The 20,582-nt window shown below is 44.5% G+C and overlaps 1 protein-coding gene across 6 annotated transcripts in view; it reads right to left on the minus strand.

Annotated features, from left to right (window-relative positions):
* The window catches only part of LOC112263420 (semaphorin-6A), a 96,391-nt gene that overhangs the window by 18,315 nt on the left and 57,494 nt on the right, over nt 1-20,582 (minus strand). For 4 of the 6 annotated variants that reach the window (XM_024439602.2, XM_024439601.1, XM_024439600.1 and 1 more), the window contains exons 8-18: nt 10,908-11,027; nt 10,390-10,478; nt 8,413-8,630; nt 7,574-7,705; nt 6,636-6,791; nt 5,354-5,527; nt 4,340-4,480; nt 4,095-4,172; nt 2,304-2,362; nt 1,697-1,717; nt 1,482-1,523 (exon numbers count right to left, since the gene is read on the minus strand). In XM_024439602.2, the coding sequence (XP_024295370.1) occupies nt 1,482-1,523; nt 1,697-1,717; nt 2,304-2,362; nt 4,095-4,172; nt 4,340-4,480; nt 5,354-5,527; nt 6,636-6,791; nt 7,574-7,705; nt 8,413-8,630; nt 10,390-10,478; nt 10,908-11,027 (1,230 nt within the window). The remainder of the gene's footprint in view (nt 1-1,481; nt 1,524-1,696; nt 1,718-2,303; nt 2,363-4,094; nt 4,173-4,339; nt 4,481-5,353; nt 5,528-6,635; nt 6,792-7,573; nt 7,706-8,412; nt 8,631-10,389; nt 10,479-10,907; nt 11,028-20,582) is intronic. The other 2 variants (XM_024439606.1, XM_024439604.2) reach the window with 1 other exon arrangement.

Consider the following 20,582-nt stretch of genomic DNA (forward strand, 5'->3'; position numbering starts at 1 on the left):
GACTAAAATTAGACCCTACCATACTCCGTTATTTTTCTATGTTGTATCAACATCAATATTCGTTCCACCTCCGCCTTAAGTTCCAGTCTGTATATTTTGGTGGCGCCTCTGACAATAAAACCGTATAAATCACATTATCACATTACCATCCCCACGTCGCTCCTGTTTAGAGCAATAATTTGAGGCTACTCCCAGGCGGTGAGCGGCCATACTGTAATCAACAGCTCGTATGTTAATCAGGCCAGCTCACAGTAAACCATTTTAACACGCTTTCTCACGAGTGGTGGTTGAGGATAGAGAGGCTGGTGGGGGAGGGGGAGCAGTGGTAGGGGGCCGGGATTGTTGCTGTTGGTCTTCCATGCACAACAGCCCCGCAGCCTCCGCGTGGCAATCATTAAAATGATTTATTTAACAATGCACCGTGGGCTAAGAGATTAGCGTGACAGGACTATTTTATAATTCATTTTCCACGGCCAGGGGAAGTGCAATTCAGGCAGATGACACACATACGGAGTCGGAGGATCAGCTCCTTGGAAAAGAAAATCCTAAACTGCCGACTTGTGCAGATACCTTTTTTATAAATTAATTAGAGGCAGTGGCTTGTCTGGGGGGGCATTTGCAGTTACATTTAAATATTATATCAACAGTCTGTGTCGGAACCTGAAATGCTTGGGTTTGTCTGCCTCAAAAACACAGCCAGACTTTGGGGTGAATAAACACACTACTGTTGAGCTGCATTGAAATAGCAAACAATTTGTATTTGACCCGAAATCTGACAGGAAGAAATGGGGGAAATGGGGGAGAAACACATGGGGTTGAAAAGAAGGAGTGTGGAGGGGTATTTCTGGAATGACTTCAAAAAATTTGCTATTCTTGTCATTCCTTATGGGAGTGTGAATCTTGTACAGCTCAAGTGTGATGTGTGAGGTGCAATGGAAGACTGTGACATCACTGCAGGCTAACCAAGACTGTTTATCATTTTTCTTCATAAGCCTGGGGGGTAAATGGTTTCAATCAACCAGCAGCAAGAATCAAGCATAAACACACTCGATCGTGTAAGTGTGGAATTTAATTGTGCAGTCTGTCTGCGTGTGTATTCATGCTGTAGCCTAAACTAGTGGTATTGTGCAGCACGGCTGTGGGTTTGTATGAAAAATGTTACCACTTCTTATGTTAGCCTTTGTCAACAACCCTCCATCTTTTCCATGTGCCCTGATAAGTCTAGTCAACCACAGTGAACCTCGGAGGCCTTTTCTATTAACAACAAGATCCATCCAATTAGGGAAAAAAAGGTCAGGACAAATCAATACTATTGCATTGCAGTCTAGGGATCTTTCACAGTAGAGCAGGCCAGGGCAGGAGGAGGGTGGAGGGGAGAGAAGGTCTGGACTCTGAACACTAGGGAGTGGATTTAGGGAGGGCGCTAGAAGCTACAGTACTACACGTTAAAACAGACTGGGGGAAAACAAAAGTAAACTGACCATGGCGAGCCCTTTCATGACCATGAGGACTGGACTGAACATCTACAGAAAGAAAAGGAATGAATTCAATTAAAGCTCAGTTCGTTTAGTCACCTGTGAAATAGTGGGCAGGGCTTAATTTCGGGGTGAGAGCAAAGAATTGATAGAAGTGAAGAGCTGAAAATAAATAAGGTTGAGGGTAGGTATCATCTTGTTATTTTAGTGTGGTTACTTACCATTGAGGGCCACAAACGTATCTAAAAAGTCAAAGGAAAGATGTGTCAATGTTTTCAAAGAGCAAAAGCTAAACCTGCAAGATGAATGATACATTGGCATGATCATTCAATAGCTTTTCATTCGTCTCTTTAAAGTAATTGAAGATCGTAACTGAAGATAGGCATTATTATTCATTGTGATCTATAGTGCTTCTCTGGTTAAAGGATTGTGAAGTGCTTGTTTTCTTGTAATTAATTGCTATTAACCAGAAACTAACACAGAGCTATGTACTCTACTCTAGTCTATACAAACAATTGTTGTGTAAGCCTCTTTAGTGATGTATTTTTATTTTATTTAACCTTTTTTCAACTAGGCATGGAGCTGTGTGTGTGTGTGTGTGTGTGTGTGTGTGTGTGTGTGTGTGTGTGTGTGTGTGTGTGTGTGTGTGTGTGTGTGTGTGTGTGTGTGTGTGTGTGTGTGTGTGTGTGTGTGTGTGTGTGTGTGTGTGTGCATGTGTGTGTGATGTGTGTATTTTATGCTGTTTGTGGTGGTGTGAAAGACCTGTCCCTATCCTGTAGGACAGAGGCACATTGAGCCCAGATCAACAGAGGGAAGAGGCCTGCTTACTTTGGCAGTCTCCCAGTCCATCTGTGTTGCCATGCTCCACGTCCTGCTCGAAGGCCGATCTGCATAATTAACAGAGACATCATGGTGAAATACTGAGCACAGGCCTGGACAGATCTGGACTCACACAGGATGAGCACAGACACAATCAGCCAGGAGGACAACCCTACTGTATACCATCACTATCGATATAGGTCTACGGTCCAATCATCTAATCACACACATCGGGACCAGCGGCCAGGCCAATGAGGAGGAAGGAAGGTGGACACTAGGGCAGCGGAAGCTCTAGTGAAAGAGATGCCATTTTCTCCCAGCCATGCTCAGCTCAGAGCCGACTTTCCTGAAGGACCACCAACCATGCAGTGAAACAGCAGCCAACTGTCAGAGAGATTACAGTCACGGATGACAGCCCACACTCCGTAAATCACTGCTCACAATCAGAACGTGGATCATGCTCTACACAGGCCAGTCTACAGGGCTTCAAACCTGAAGAAGGATCTTAATCAAATAATTTTGAAATGCACAACAAAATCCATCTCTTGGTATCTCCTAATCTGCTAATCTGATTTGCCTATCATAGACACATAGTCACGAACCAGACGCACAGTTGCATGAACAAAACCTTAAAACCTTTCCACACAAATTCTGCATAGTTTTTAATCTGATCTCGATTTATCTAGCATTGGCTTTCTCAGGGAATACGCAAGAGGGAGGTGCAAGTGGGAACCTGTTGTTATACTATAGTACAGGTGTTAGCATGGGGAGAAATAGTCAACAGCAGAACCACATCATATGCAAGCTGGTCAGGGGGAATATGCAGGTGACGAGGGACCAATCTGTTTTCAGACATTAAAAGAGGCATCTTGACATGAAAGAGCTGGAAAATCATCCCCCAAGTCCAGATGGTTGTGGAGAGGGAAAAAGATAGAGAGGGGGAAAGAGAGAGAGAGTAAGCGCGTGACGGGGGTGTGAGAGGGGGTAAGAGAGAGGGGGTAAGAGAGAGGGTGGTAAGAGAGAGGGGGGGTAAGAGAGAGGGTGGTAAGAGAGGGGGTAAGAGAGAGAGAGAGAGAGAGAGAGAGAGAGAGAGAGAGAGAGAGAAGAAACTGAGTCTCTCCAGGGCCTGTTTGTATTAAGGCCTTTTGTTAAACACTGGGACGTGTCCGTCCAAATGCTATCAATAGCTTGCCACAAAACCAACAGATAATAGCTCTCGAATCCCCACTCACTCACTTCGAAATATTGTACAGTAAAAAGTGAGGTCATCTAACCTCCTAATGCCTCTGTCTACTCAATTTCCAAAGTGGAAACTCAATCAGAACAGTCGAGAGGCCCGGGCTTTAGAAATTATAAAAGGATATCGTAATGTAGCATGCGAGACCAATCATTTGGCTGGGATTAAATTCATTTAACATCAAAAGCTGTTCCTTTATTATGACTTCATCTGTAAAATTGGTTTCCACCCACAGAAACCTCACATACTGTTTGTTCAAAATGCATCTCGTTCTGTGTCATAAACATAGCTACAAATTATGGTGACCATCAACCCCCTCCTCGCAAACCCATGATCCAGTCCCAGTCCCAGCCTCAGCGCCAGAGCAAATATCCCTTTCCTTCCATCAGCCTTTCCAATGGCCATTTCAGCTAGAAGAAAATATAGAGCACCACAAAAAATGTGACTAATCATAGAAACTGCAACTGTATAGATAGAGTGAAGTCATTGAGGTCACCAGTCAACACATGGCACAGATCGTATTATGACTACTGTATATGATAGTGGAATGAGCAGGAACATACTTTGGGTCGAGCACCACCTGTCTGCATGCTCCTTCGGACACCCAGCCGCAGTAGGGATCCCTGGAGGCAATACATGATCTGGAGGAAACACACCACAGACACACACAGCTGTCATCACAGTGTGTATCTTAACAGCCTTTCTTTTACTTTCCTGATGACTGATTAGTTATGACATTACAAATGCATTACAAAAGCCCTGAATCTAAGAGGATGTTATGGATGCAGGGTTTTATTTCTGAACCTACTTCTTGCATTTGCCATGCCTCTCACAGCGAGAGAGCGGCACCTTGACCACACAGGAGGTGAAGGCCACAAACAGAGAGTGGCCCTGGTTGTCGATCTGCATGCTGACGATACGTTTGTCGTCCACACCATCGATGCTGCACCTGGATGAGGAGTTAGAGTTAGCGACAAGGCAGAGAAAGAGACAGACAGACAGATGAATGGCATGAGTTGTCAACACTAACAGAGCACTTAAAACAGCTCCAGTCTTTGTTGATAGGAGCTCAAAGCCCCACCCAAGCATCTTTGTCTGCGGGGTATAAGAGAGCTCCACGCTAATCCCCCTGTGCAGAGCATCCATCTACCCCAGAGGAGGGATTTACCTCCAGCCCTGCATTAGAGCCCTCAATTAGAGCTTATAGTCCATCTACACTATGTAATGAGCGGTGGGCAAACCCAGATCCTGATCCAACCCAGCAAGTCAGCGCTATCCACTCAGACCAGATGGTTGCGGGCCAGAGACTGCTCTGCCCATGCTACGAAGACAGGGGGAGAGGGAAAGAGGGGGCTCATACTTTATTCCAGACCCACCCATGTCACGTGACGCTATGATGTTGGATAACAAACGCCGTCACCTTGAAAGCCCTGCCTCTCATCCCCGCTCACTAACTCTACCCCATCATCAGGCCTGTCAAGTAAATATTTGCATTGGCAAGGCCCAGGCATATTTTTCCCTCATTTACTTCCATTCCAAATATTTCAAAAGCCCCTTCATAATATATTAAGGAGAGATCTCAGTCTGGCTTTAAAGACTAACACAGTCCCTCTCTGTTTTCTTTAATCATCCTGCATTTGTAAGAGTAAAGCCTTGCGGTCTGAGCCCCCGTTACTGAAGCTCCAGGGCCGGCTCTTTAATTTAAGAGCTGTGGTCAGTGCAGTGTAACCTGATGAAACGCTTTAAATGATAGAGTAGCCATGTGGTGGGCTGGGGTAGTGCTGCTGGTTTAGTTAGCATGGCTGGCTAATGGAATACACACTTCTCCGGGTTATACACGTTGAGCTCCTCCAGAAAGAGACTGTCATTCAGCAAACCGCTGTTCATCTTGGCCAGGAATTTCAGAATGATCCCCTTCTCCGAGCCCAGGAAAACGACAGTGTGATTCCGATAGGGTCCCGCAGCGTTGTCCACGGAGATCCGGGTGAGCCGGTATCTGGAAGGGATATGAAGTACTGTGAATAACACATTTATGGATTTCCTGATTAAATTTTTGGGGTTGAACTCCACTGAGTGTTATCTAGAAAAATATCCAATTACATTTCGACCATGGAGCTCCTAGGGTTATCACAAGGATGTATAATTTGCAGATCCATATGCAAATACATTTTCATAGCTATTCATTCAGTGAGATGGAAATGATTAAAGACATTATTCAGTAATTTAAGGACTCCACATCCTCTCCATCTGGCTGTTTAAAGACATCGCTTCTTTACAAAGGGTCACAAGATATAAAACAGATGCCTGAACACTGGAAGATAGAAAACAATGCCTGAACGCTGGAATGAGAGCACAAGATGATTTTACATTTACCGGAGTAAATGCGCACATCACAATCAAATTAATGAGAAGAGGCCTTCTCTCCCACTCAGACTGTTTGGTTTGAAATGACATTGAATGTCTGTGTTCACTATGCCCATGCTTTTGTACCATAAACAATAACATCAAGTATTATATGGTTCTGTCCTATTAAGAATAACAACAACCTCAAGAACTATGCCCATGATTTTGTCACATAATGGGAAATCATAAGAGGGACAATCTACAGATTGTGACTGGCTAGGGGCTGGAACCTACTGTACATCAGGGAACGGAATAGGTTTTCATAGTTGATAGGATTTGATAGTCCACTCCGATTTGTAACAAAAGCTTGAATTCATAGATGTCCCTTTGGGGAATAGATGAGATAAAGTCCTATTACAGAGTCAGTGTGCAGTTGACTTCCTGTGTCAGAGTCATACTACACACAGAGGCTGTGACATAGATACTAAAACCGCCTCTCCACCATATGCCCTCATAAAAGTGACTGCTTTAGACTTGTATAATGCTTTTAACTGCTGACATTGCATGTAACATAACACTTTGCTATGTGCCCTGCCGTTTAAATCATAAATGTTACGGCGATGTATTTATGTAAAGATTCCACCGGTTATTACAAATAGTAATGCATAATGCACGCATGACGTTGATGAACTCCACCTACAACCCAGACCTACCTAGCAAGCTAGCTAGCGTACCATCCTAGCTAGTGATGCTATACTCACCGCACCATGGTCTTGAGAAACCAGGGCCTGTTAGCGATAGAGGGCACAGCTTCATCCATGAGAGGGTGCTGCTTGATGAAGTTCAGGGTGTCGTCAGGGAACTCGTTGGACACCTTGTACTTCTCTAAGGACGGCGTGCCAGCACAGCACCCGGGCCTGAAGTGGATGAAAGCAGCAGGGAATCAAACAGGTGAGAGTCCGAGAGCGGCCATTTGTTCTCTTTATAAGGGCAGAGGAGCAGAGGAGAGGGGCCCTGTAAATGTGAAGCTGCCTTTGATAGGAGATCCGCTCAAAGACATCTCACCTCTCGACAGCCATAAAAAAAAGGGTTTTACTGTACTACGCGACACCCAGGCCAAAGATTCCACCAGGTTATCCACACTGAATTCAATCTCTTTTCCATGGTAGACACTGCAGAATGCAATAAGGTCTACAGTACATAAAGAGAGCACCAGAGGCAGATCAGTCAGGGAGACGATGACACATGGCATGTCTGCTGCTGCAGAGGAGACAGTTGAAAAAAAACTGGGCAACATTGTGAAAACTCCCTTCTGTTTGTCTGCTGATAACGTTGACAGAAATGAAATTGAATAAACGAGACGTGGATTTCCGATCTCATTAACACCTGACCTTGTTTTACACAAACACGTAATTTTATGCTAATCACCAGGGGTGGTATCCTGTTGCTCTCCACATCATCAGCCATATGGGGGATATACACCACTTACGATCCCCCTCCACAGATCTCGGTTTTTAGAGGAAAAGAGCTGCTCTTTGCTGGGTAATTAGGAACGCAGAGATGGAGATTTATCAAGCTGGTGCATTTGTAGAAGTAGGCAGCCATCTGGAATATGATCTCATGCTTTGTTTGCTGATATCGAGCGTCTTTCATGCTGCGGGTGTGGCTTTGTTTGTGTGTGGGAGATGGGGGGGCATACCTTGGTTTTGGAACTTTATCCTCAGGAACAGGTGTCCAGGTGGAATCAGGGGACTTCTGCTCTTTGAAACGTCCCATGAACGCATTGGCCACCTCAGCCATGTCATAGGCGCAGACGGCCGACCCAGGAATGCTGTATAAACATCCCACCCCCCCAACAAACAAAAAAAATCCTCAGTCCGATTGTTAGGACCACTCTGTGCAAACTGTGCATAGCATAGCTCTGAATCACTATTTCCCAGTCATTTCTTATGGGCATTTCAGCTGCCTTGGCATTAAGAGACAGCATGTACAAGGACAGGATTGTGACTGTTACAGAGCTGTTATTCTGTTAACCTCGTGGCCAAGGCTGTACATCTTAGTAATCAGCCAGCGTTGGCTATGTACAGAGCGAGAGGCAAGCCATGCTGCCAAGGAACTTGGTTAAATGAATGGCTAATAAATCCTGAATGCTACCTTTAGTCAAAATCTGTTCCCTCTCATTTCGCTCGCTAACTGCGATTCATGCCCAGATCAAATTCGCTTATAGAAATTCCAAGCCGCTTCATTGACTTTTAATGCCCATTAAACCATGCTCAATTGCATTGTCACAAGCAATTGTCTTATTGCCTAAAAACCACCATAAAATGGGAATTACAATATGTAGCAGCTCTACTGCTCATTTGTAATTTCAATTTAGATAAAAACCCACACTTAAATGATTCTACGTTCTCAATATGAATAACGCAGGAATGACATTACGCACCTGACCAAAGGGCACACAACTATTGTGACAGTGAATTACGCGCTGGGGTGGCCTGGGAAATTGATTTCCGTCTGTGTGTTTGCCGGCCCTTGTACCTGTTGTAAGGTGTGGAGAAGGTTGCCATGACAACGTCACGTCCGTTGATGTGGATGACGTCGGTGACGGCCTGCAGAATGTTGAAGTAGAAGTGGGAGTCTCCTGGGATGGAGCAGTTGAGACGGGTCTTGAGGAAGGACGTCCACTGTTTCTCCAGAACTCTCTGGGAGCCGCCCCGATCGTTCTTACACACCCTGGCCACACGGGGGAACACCACCTGCACAACGCACACACACTCAGTGGATATTTCAGACACACCCAGTTTCAAGTTTTAAGTTTTAGTAGTCTTAGGCACGGGATACACATGGCATACACCGTCCAACAAAATGCTTACTTGCAGTTTCCTGTCAACAATGAGACATCATCAAGAAATAATAAAAGGTAAGAAAATTAACATAAAGTAAATGGCTCAGTAGAATAGAATAAACATTTTAGCATAAGCATAATACAGGAAGGGACCATTTATAGTCCAACATTTACACGTGTTTTGGGGAAGGGGGGATTGGGGGCAAGTTTTAAATTGTGCACTGAGTGCACGTGTGCTATGGAATGGAGAATCAGAGCAGGTGGTCAGTCCAGTTCAAGTGTTCAGAAGTCTGATGGCTTGTAGATAGATAGAAACTGTCTCTGAGCCTGTTGGTATCAGACCTCATGGTAAGGGATGGCAAGGGAGTGAACAGCTTGTGGCTGGGGTGTGTGGGGTCCTTGATGATCCTGCGGGCCTTCCTCAGGCACCGTTTGGATAGGTGGGAGCACGGTTCCAGTAAGGGCCTTGTGGTCACGTACCAGGCCGTGATGCAACTGGTCAGGACGCTGTTGATGGTGCAGCAGTAGTGTTTAGAGAGGACCCGGGGTGACATGCTCAATTTCTTCAGCCGCCTTAGGAAGTAGAGACGCTGTTGCGCCCTCTTGACCAGAGTGGTCCATGACATGTCCTCGGTGTCCACACCGAGGACCTTAAAACTGCTGACTCACTCCACTGCAGTCCTGTTGATGTGGATTGGGACATGTTCCTTCCTTTGGTTCCTGAAGTCAATAATCAACTCCTATGTTTTGCTGACATTTACACCACACACCTGTTGTCTGGCTGTTCTCCTTATTCCCCAACCAGCTCACTCACAGAAGGTACAGCTTATTACTATTTGGTCTCCATAACTAGGCAAATCTCTTAGACCAGAGCCATGGTCTTGTAAATATGAATCATGCATAAATATACAATAGCACACATTATTAATGACTGTGGAACTTCTTACATTTCAGATTGTCAAAAGAAACTCCAGTTCATCAATCAAAAAGTACCATTCCTCTACCACAAATTATCAACCAAACCACTTTGCGCTCTACTCCACATGCTTCGTTATATTGATATCCCTTTCAAAATAACCAGAGAATTTCACTTGGTATTCATGTGCAGTACAATATGTCAGTCGAAATTGGGTGAATACACCCCCCCCGCCCCCATTTAATCAAAAATATATCATGTTTATATAATTATATAATTTCCTTGTAGGTACCCAATTAAACCTTCTCCATGCAAACTGAAATGAAAGAAATAATCCAAACATCTTTCATATCCTTCTGGTTTAAAACCTTGAATGAAGAATAAAGTAATTTTCCTTTCCTCTCTTTTCCTGTCTGTCTCATTTCGATGAAAAACTTTGAAACGCTTTGAGGAAACAGCACGAGTGAGCAACAGGTCAAACAGTAGCACGGACATGCAAGTCAGAGAATATATTTAGACTTCAAAATGACTTTCCAGACGGTTTTGTTTTTCAACTATTTTTAGGCCTACATCCTGCAAATGTTTTTCTGTATCGAAAAAGGTTGACCATTTTGGTCTTGCTGAACGCCCTTCCAGATACTTGATACACCCACTTCCTGTTTACTTCCCAAAGCGCTTCCTTTCTCTCCTGTCCAGCAGGAAGTAGCCCTGATTCGAGCAGAAGAAAAGGGACAGACAACCCCAATCAGCTTACCTTTCCCATTGTGTTGTACTCCATGGCAATTTCTCGATAGAAGAAGTAGATGAAGTCACCATAGTTAACTGCCTGTACAAAATACGGCTCTGGAAAAAAAAGAAGGCATATCATCACAAAACAGATCAGACACCCCATTTTACACACAATACCTAAAGTATCAATCACAGTGTGCAGTGAGGCACAGCCCAGGTACAGCACAGGGAGTAGCTCAATCCATCATCTCTATTAGGGGGCTATTTACATGTTGGGGGGAATGAGGGTTCTCCCCATTCAGTTTTGACAACCTGGTCATGTTCTTTTCGTTCCCAAGGGGCAGCCAATTTCCTGAGTACATAACTGCTATGGGACTGGTTGTGAGAGTGACAGCATCAAATAAAGTGTGTTGCAATAGCAAATCATCCCTCAAATCACCCCCCTTTCACTCTAGCTCTGATTTGTTTTCCAACCCGTCATTCATTGTCCATGTTATCACCTCTTTCAACCCTCAGGTCTATATATCCGATGGCTCTCCTCACCTTTGAGACACTTGGAGTCATGTTTGACAGTGCGCAAAGTTGGGCTATCTCCAAGGCTACGATAAATGACAGCATCAATCGCTAGGAAATCTGTTACTGTTGCGGAGTAGAGCTTTCCATCTGGAGGGAGAAGAGAGAGGGAGAGGGATAAGAAGTCAACCGCCATACCAGTCATGGGCCAAACACACAAACGAACACTCAAAGATGCTGATGTTGATCGCTGGATGCACAAACATGTAGAGAAACCAAGACGAGAGAAATGGATACACACAGAAACCTCAGGCTCATTGACAGAAAACAAACAAACACACACACACATGCTCCTCGATGTGAACAGTATCCGCAGCGAGGATGAACTCAGCTCCTCAGGTTCAAATGGATGGCTGCATTGGAAACTTTAACTACATAATTGAACAACATGGTCTCAGAGCAGTGGTGGAAAAAGTACCAAATTGCCATACTAAGTAAAAGTATAGATACCTTAATAGAAAGTTACTCAAGTAAAAGTAAAAGTCACCCAGTAAAATATTACTTGAGTAAAAGTCAAAGTATTGGGTTATACTTAAGTATCAAAAGTAAATGTAATTGCTAAAATATACTTAAGTATCAAACATAAAGGTATAAATCATTTCAAATTCCTTCTATTATGCAAAGCAGGGGGCATCATTTTCTTGTTTTAAAAATGTATGGATAGTCAGGGGCACACTCCAACACTCAGACATGATTTACAAAAGATGCATTTGTGTTTAGAAGGCATATTAAGATGGTGCCGGAGAAGAAGGGTGACATTTTACGTGTCCCCAACCAATTGTTTTTTGTTTGTTTCTTTGCATTGTTAATACTTCTTTTTTTACTAATTTTGTACATAATGTTGCCGCTACCGTCTCTTATGACCGAAAATAACTTCTGGACTTCAGGACTGTGATTACTCACCACAAACTGGCAGAAACCTTTTTTTCCTTTGACGAGTCTGACGAGCCCGATGAGAATGATATACTGCTCTCCCGGGAACAGACCCAGATCCCCGTGATTTGCGTGATGCCTTCTGAGAATTTGTAGACGATCGAATAAACCCCCACTTCATTCCATTCTGCTAGTAAACGTGCAATCTTTGGAAAATAAAATAGATGACCTACGCGGAAGATGAAACTACCAACGGGACATTCAAAACTGTAAACACTATCAACATACTGGTTATACGCTGTACCAGCAGGATAGAACAGGGGCGTCTGGTTAAGATAAGGGGCGACGAACTATGTATTTTTGTAAATAACAGCTGGTGCATGATATCTAAGGAAGTCTTGAGCTATTGCTCGCCTGAGGAATTTTTCATAGCTGTTTACATACCACCACAGACTAAGGCTGGCACTAAGACCGCATTGAATGAGTTGTATTCCGCCACAAGCAAACAAGAACACGCTCACCCAGAGGTGGTGCTCCTAGTATACTAGTATAGTATACTTCCGGCGCCGACAGAGATGGCCGCCTCGCTTCGCGTTCCTAGGAAACTATGCAGTTTTTTGTTTTTTTACGTGTTATTTCTTACACTAGTACCCCAGGTCATCTTAGGTTTCATTACATACAGCCGAGAAGAACTACTGAATATAAGATCAGCGTCAACTCACCATCAGTACGACCAAGAATATGTTTTTCGCGATGCGGATCCTGTGTTCTGCCTTACAACCAGGACAACGGAGTGGATTACATGCAGCGACCCAAAAAACGACTCAGAAAAAGAGGGAAACGAAGCGGTCTTCTGGTCAGACTCCGGAGACGGGCACACCGTGCACCACTCCCTAGCATTCTTCTTGCCAATGTCCAGTCTCTTGACAACAAGGTTGATGAAATCCGAGCAAGGGTAGCATTCCAGAGGGACATCAGAGACTGTAACGTTCTTTGCTTCACGGAAACATGGCTAACTGGAGAGACGCTATCCGAAGCGGTGCAGCCAGCTGGTTTCTCCACGCATCGCGCCGACAGAAACAAACATCTTTCTGGTAAGAAGAGGGGCGGGGGCGTATGCCTCATGGCCAACGTGACATGGTGTGATGAAAGAAACATACAGGAACTCAAATCCTTCTGTTCACCTGATTTAGAATTCCTCACAATCAAATGTAGACCGCATTATCTACCAAGAGAATTCTCTTCGATTATAATCACAGCCGTATATATCCCCCCAAGCAGACACATCGATGGCTCTGAACGAACTTTATTTAACTCTCTGCAAACTGGAAACGATTTATCCGGAGGCTGCATTCATTGTAGCTGGGGATTTTAACAAGGCTAATCTGAAAACAAGACTCCCTAAATTTTATCAGCATATCGATTGCGCAACCAGGGGTGGAAAAACCCTGGATCATTGTTACTCTAACTTCCGCGACGCATATAAGGCCCTGCCCCGCCCCCCTTTCGGTAAAGCTGACCACGACTCCATTTTGTTGATCCCTGCCTACAGACAGAAACTAAAACAAGAGGCTCCCACGCTGAGGTCTGTCCAACGCTGGTCCGACCAAGCTGACTCCACACTCCAAGACTGCTTCCATCACGTGGACTGGGAGATGTTTCGTATTGCGTCAGACAACAACATTGACGAATACGCTGATTCGGTGTGCGAGTTCATTAGAACGTGCGTTGAAGATGTCGTTCCCATAGCAACGATTAAAACATTCCCTAACCAGAAACCGTGGATTGATGGCAGCATTCGTGTGAAACTGAAGGCGCGAACCACTGCTTTTAATCAGGGCAAGGTGTCTGGTAACATGACTGAATACAATCAGTGCAGCTATTCCCTCCGCAAGGCTATCAAACAAGCTAAGCGCCAGTACAGAGACAAAGTAGAATCTCAATTCAACGGCTCAGACACAAGAGGCATGTGGCAGGGTCTACAGTCAATCACGGACTACAGGAAGAAACCCAGCCCAGTCACGGACCAGGATGTCTTGCTCCCAGGCAGACTAAATAACTTTTTTGCCCGCTTTGAGGACAATACAGTGCCACTGACACGGCCGGCAACGAAAACATGCGGTCTCTCCTTCACTGCAGCCGAAGTGAGTAAGACATTTAAACGTGTTAACCCTCGCAAGGCTGCAGGCCCAGACGGCATCCCCAGCCGCGCCCTCAGAGCATGCGCATACCAGCTGGCCGGTGTGTTTACGGACATATTCAACCAATCCCTATACCAGTCTGCTGTTCCCACATGCTTCAAGAGGGCCACCATTGTTCCTGTTCCCAAGAAAGCTAAGGTAACTGAGCTAAACGACTACCGCTAAACGACTAAAAAAGTGGTCAGATGAAGCAGATGCTAAGCTACAGGACTGTTTTGCAAGAACAGACTGGAATATGTTCCGGGATTCCTCCAATGGCATTGAGGAGTACACCACATCTGTCATTGGCTTCATCAATAAGTGTATCGATGATGTTGTCCCCAACCAGAAGCCATGGATTACAGGCAACATCTCACTGAGCTAACGGCTACCGCTGCCGCTTTCAAGGAGCGGGACTCTAACCCGGACGCTTATAAGAAATCTCGCTATGCTCTCCTATGAACCATCAAACAGGCAAAGCGTCAATACAGGACTAAGATCGAATCATGCTACAACGGGTCTAACGCTCGTAGGATGGGGCAGGGTTTGCAAACCATTACAGGCTACAAAGGGAAGCACAGCCGAGAGCTGCCAGATGAGCTAAACTACTTCTATGCTCGCGTCGAGGCAAATAACACTGAAAAATGCATGAGAGCACCAGCTGTTCCTGAAGACTGTGTGATCACGCTCTGCGCAGCCAATGTATGAAAGACCTTTAAACATGTCAACATTCACAAGGCCGCAGACTGATTACCAAGTCGTGTACTGCGAGCATGCGCTGACCAACTGGAAAGTGTCTTCACTGACATTTTCAACCTCTCCCTATCTGAGTCTGTAAACATGTTTAAGCAGACCACCATAGTCCCTGTGCCCAAGAACACTAAGGTAACCAGCCTAAATGACTACCAACCCGTAGCACTCACGTCTGTAGCCATGAAGTTCCTTGAAAGGCTAGTCATAGCTCACATCAATACCATTATACCAGAAACATATATCACTAGCCACTTTAAACAATGCCACTTAATATAATGTTTACATACCCTACATTACTCATCTCATATGTATATACTGTACTCTATGCCATCTACTGCATCTTGCCATCTTTATGTAATACATGTATCACTAGTCACTTTAAACAATGTCACTTTTATGTTTTACATACCCTACATTACTCATCTCATATGTATATACTGTACTCTATGCCATCTACTGCATCTTGCCATCTTTATGTAATACATGTATCACTAGTCACTTTAAACAATGTCACTTTTATGTTTTACATACCCTACATTACTCATCTCATATGTATATACTGTACTCGGTACCATCTACTGCATCTTGCCTATGCCGTTCTGTACCATCACTCATTCAGATATCTTTATGTACATATTCTTCATCCCTTTACACTTGTGTGTATAAGGCAGTTGTTGTGAAATTGTTAGATACATGTTGGTTATTACTGCATTGTCGGAACTAGAAGCACAAGCATTTCGCTACACTCGCATTAACTTCTTGGATATAGGGGGCGCTCTTTTAATTTATGGATAAAAAAACATACCCGTTTTAAGCGCAATATTTTGTCACGAAAAGATGCTCAACTATGCATATAATTGGCAGCTTTGGAAAGAAAACACTCTAAGGTTTCCAAAACTGCAAAGATATTATCTGTGAGTGCCACAGAACTCATGCTACAGGCAAAACCAAGATGATACTTTAACCAGGAAATGGACAGAATTTTCGAAGCTCTGTTTTCTATTGTCTCCTTATATGGCTGTGAATGCGCCGGGAATGAGCCTGCCCTTCCTATCGTTTCTCCAAGGTGTCTGCAGCATTGTGACGTATTTGTAGGCATATCATTGGAAGATTGGCCATAAGAGACTACATTTACCACGGGTCCGCCCAGTGTCCTTTGTGTAAATTGGTGCGTAATCTACAAGCTGCACGCAGTCATCCACTGATTGAGAGGAGAGAAGAGGCTTTCAACTAATGATATATCATGAAGAGATATGTGAAAAACACCTTGAGGATTGGTCCTAAACAACGTTTGCCATGTTTCAGTCGATATTATGGAGTTAATTTGGAAAAAAGTTTGACGTTTTGAAGACTGAGTTTTCGGGGTTTTTTTGGTAGCCAAACGTGACACACCAAACGGAGCAATTTCTCCTAAACAAATCATCTTTCAGGAAAAACGGAGCATTTGCTATCTCGCTGAGAGTCTCCTCATTGAAAACATCTGAAGTTCTTCAAAGGTAATGATTTTATTTGAATGATTTTCTGGTTTTTGTGAAGAGGTTGCCTGCTAATGCTAACGCTAAATGCTACGCTAGGTGCGCTAGCTGTTACACAAATGCTTATTTTGCAATGGTTGAGAAGCATATTTTGAAAATCTGAGATGACAGTGTTGTTAACAAAAGGCTAAGCTTGAGAGCTAGCATATTAATTTCATTTCATTTGCGATTTTCATGAATAGTTAACGTTGTGTTATGCTAATGAGCTGCGGGGATAATTACACTCCTGAATACAGGTTTTTTTCGTAGCTAAACGTGACGCACCAAACGGAGCGATTTCTCCTAAACAAATAATCTTTCAGGAAAAACTGAGCATTTGCTATCTAACTGAGAGTCTCCTCATTGAAAACATCTGAAGTTCTTCAAAGGTAATGATTTTATTTGAATGATTTTCTGGTTTTTGTGAAGAGGTTGCCTGCTAATGCTAACGCTAAATGCTACGCTAGGTGCGCTAGCTGTTACACAAATGCTTATTTTGCAATGGTTGAGAAGCATATTTTGAAAATCTGAGATGACAGTGTTGTTAACAAAAGGCTAAGCTTGAGAGCTAGCATATTAATTTCATTTCATTTGCGATTTTCATGAATAGTTAACGTTGCGTTATGGTAATGAGCTTGAGGCTGTATTCACGATCCCGGATCCGGGATGGCTCGACGCAACAGGTTAATATCTGCTAACCAGGTGTATGTGACAAATGCAATTTGATTTGATTTGAAACCCTAGACCCACTCCAATTTGCATGTCCCCCCCAACAGATCCACAGATGATACAATCTCAATTGCACTCCACACTGCCCTTTCCCACCTGGACAAAAGGAACACCTATGTGAAAATTCTATTCAATGACTACATCTCAGCGTTAAATACCATAGTGCCGTCAAAGCTCATCAATAAGCTACAGACCCTGAGACTAAACACCTCCCTCTGCAATTGGATCCTGGACTTCCTGACGGGCCGCCCTCAGGTGGGAAGGGTAGGTAACAACACATCCGGCACGCTGATCCTCAACGTAGGGGCCCCTCAGGGGTTCGTGCTCTGTCCCCTCCTGTACTCCCTGTTCACTCATCACTGCACGGCCAGGCAAAACTCCAACACCATTATTAAGTTTGCCAATGACACAAAAGTGGTAGGCCTGATCACCGACAACGATGAAACCGCCTACAGGGAGAAGGTCAGAGACCTGGCCATGTGGTGCCAGGACAACAACCTCTCCCTCAAAGTGATCAAAACAAAAGAGATGATTGTGGACTACAGGAAACAGAGGACCGAGCACGCCCCCATTCTCATCGATGGGGCTGTAGTGGAGCAGGACGAGAGCTTCAAAGTTCCTTGGTGTCCACATCACCAACAAACTAACATGGTCCAAGCACACCAAGACAGTCGTGAAGAGGGCACGACAAAACCTATTCCCCCTTAGGAGACTGAAAAGATTTGGCATGGGTCCTCAGTTCCTCAAAAGGTTCTACAGCTGCACCATCGAGAGCATGGATTACATGCTGGTTGCATCACTGCCTGTTATGGCAGCTGCTCGGCCTTCGACCGCAAGGCACTACAGAGGGTAGTGCGAACGGCCCAGTACATCACTGGGGCCAAGCTTCCTGCCATCCAGGACCTCTATACCAGTCAGTGTCAGAGGAAAAATAATGGGCATTATTTTGGAGTTGATCCGCCGTTGCTACTATAACAACCTCCACTCTTCTGGGAATGGTTCCACTAGATGTTGGAACATTGCTGCGGGCACCGGGATCCATTCAGCCATTAGGGCATTAGTGAGGTCGGGCACTGATCTTGGGTGATTAGGCCTGGTTCGCAGTTGGCATTCCAATTCGTCCCAAAGGTGCTCAATGGGGGTAAGGTTAGGGCTCTGTGTAGGCCAGTCAAGTTCTTCCACACCGATCTCGACAAACCATTTCTGTATGGACCTCGCTTTGTGCACGGGGGCATTGTCATGTTGAAACAGGAAAGGGCCTTCCCCAAACTGTTGCCCCAAAGTAGGAAGCACACAATTGTCTAGAAACAAATTTGGAAGCACAGAATCATCTAAAATGTCATTGTATGCTGTAGTGTTAAGATTCCCTTCACTGGAACTAAGTGGCCTAGCCCGAACCATGAAACACAGCCCCAGAACATTATTCCTCCTCAACCAAACTTTACAGTTGGCAATATGCATTAAGAAAGGTAGCATTATCCTGGCATCCGCCAAACCCAGATTCGTCCGTCGGACTAATAGATGGTGAAGCGAGATTCATCACTCCAGAGAGCACGTTCCACTGCTCCAGAGTCCAATGGCGGCGAGCTTTACACCACTCCAGACGACGCGTGTCATTGCGCATGGTGATCTTAGGCTTGTGTGTGGAAACCCATTTCATGAAGCTCCCAACGAAAAGTTATTGTGCTGACGTTGCTTCCAGAGGCAGTTTGGAACTCTGTAATGAGTGTTGCAAGCGAGGACAGGCGATACATTCTGTGACTTTGTGTGGCTTACCACTTCGCGGCTCCTTGACGTTTCCACCACACAATAGCAGCACTTACAGTTGACCGGGGCAGCTCTAGCAGGGCATACATTTGACGAACTGACTTGTTGGAAAGGTGGCAGCATATGACGGTGCCATCACTCATCCGTGAGGCCATTCTTCTGCCAATGTTTGTCTATGGAGATTGCATGGCTGAGTGCTCAATTTTATACACCTGTCAGCAACGAGTGTGGCTGAAATAGCCAAATCCACTAATTTCAAGGGGTTTCCACATACTTTTGTAAACTCATGTCCCTTTTTCAGGACCCTGTTTTTCAAACAATATTTGTAAAAAAATAAATAACTTTACAGAGCTTCATTGCATAGTGTTTAAACATGGTTTCCTATGCTTGTTCAATGAATCATAAACAATTAATGAACATGCACCTGTGGAATGGTCGTTAAGACACTAACAGCTTACAGACGGTAGACAATTAAGGTCACAGTTATGAAAAACTTAGGACACTAAGAGGCCTTTCTACTGACTCTGAAAAACAACAAAATAAAGATGCCCAGGGTTCCTGTTCATCTGCGTGAACGTGCCTTAGGCATGATGCAAGGAGGCATGAGGACTGCAGATGTGGCCAGGGCAAAAAATTGCTATGTCCGTACTGTGAGACGCGCTACAGGGAGACAGGATGGACAGCTGATCATCCTCACAGTGGCAGACCATGTGTAACAACACCTGCACAGGATTGGTACATCCAAACGGGATAGGTAGAGGATGGCAACAACAACTGCCCGAGTTACACCAGGAATTCACAGTCCTTCCATCAGTGCTCAGACTGTCCGCAATAGGCTTAGAGAGGCTGGACTGAGGGCTTGTAGGCCTATTGTAAGGCAGGTTCTCACTAGACATCACCGGCAACAACATCACTTATGGACACAAACCAATGTCGCTGGACCAGACAGTACTGGCAAAAAGTGCTCTTCACTGACAGGTCGCGTTTTTGTCTCACCAGGGGCGATGGTCGGAATCGCGTTTATTGTCGAATGTCATTGCAGGCAATCTCGACTCTGTGTGTTACAGGGAAGACATCCTCCTCCCTCATGTGGTACCCTTCCTGCAGGCCCATCCTGACTTGACCCTCCAGCATGACAATGCCACCAGCCATACTGCTCGTTCTGTGAGTGATTTCCTGCAAAACAGGAATGTCAGTGTTCTGACATGGCCAGTGAAGAGCCCGGATCTCAATCCCATTGAGCACGTCTGGGACCTGTTGGATCGGAGGGTGAGGGCTAGGGACAATGCCAAGAGTGGGGTAACAACTCACAGCAAGAACTGGCAAATCTGGTGTAGTCCATGAGGAGGAGATGCACTGCAGTACTTATGCACTTAATGCACTTAGTACTTAATGCAGCTGGTGGCTACACCAGATACCCCCCTCCCCCCTTTGTTCAGTGACACATGATTTCATTTCTGTTAGTCACATGTCTGTGGAACTTGTTCAGTTTGTCTCAGCTGTTGAATCTTGTTATGTTCCTACAAATATTTACACATGTTAAGTTTGCTGAAAATAAACGCAGTTAACAGTGAGAGGACGTTTCTTTTTTTGCTGAGTTTATATACAATGTTTCATACGACTTGCAATTCGTAACATATCAAAATGTGTGATGGACATCCACAAATTAATACATACCATACAAAACATAACATATCATACTAAATGGAGGGTCTTGGATTTACATACAGAATAATATGAAATGCCCTGAGACCAGGTTGAATTGAACAAAAACCTCATAAATCGGTTCACAGTGAATATCAATGGGAATGAATCACTAACAGCTCCTC

This window comes from Oncorhynchus tshawytscha, linkage group LG12 (assembly GCF_018296145.1).
Source record: "Oncorhynchus tshawytscha isolate Ot180627B linkage group LG12, Otsh_v2.0, whole genome shotgun sequence".
NCBI classification, from domain to species: Eukaryota; Metazoa; Chordata; class Actinopteri; order Salmoniformes; family Salmonidae; genus Oncorhynchus; species Oncorhynchus tshawytscha.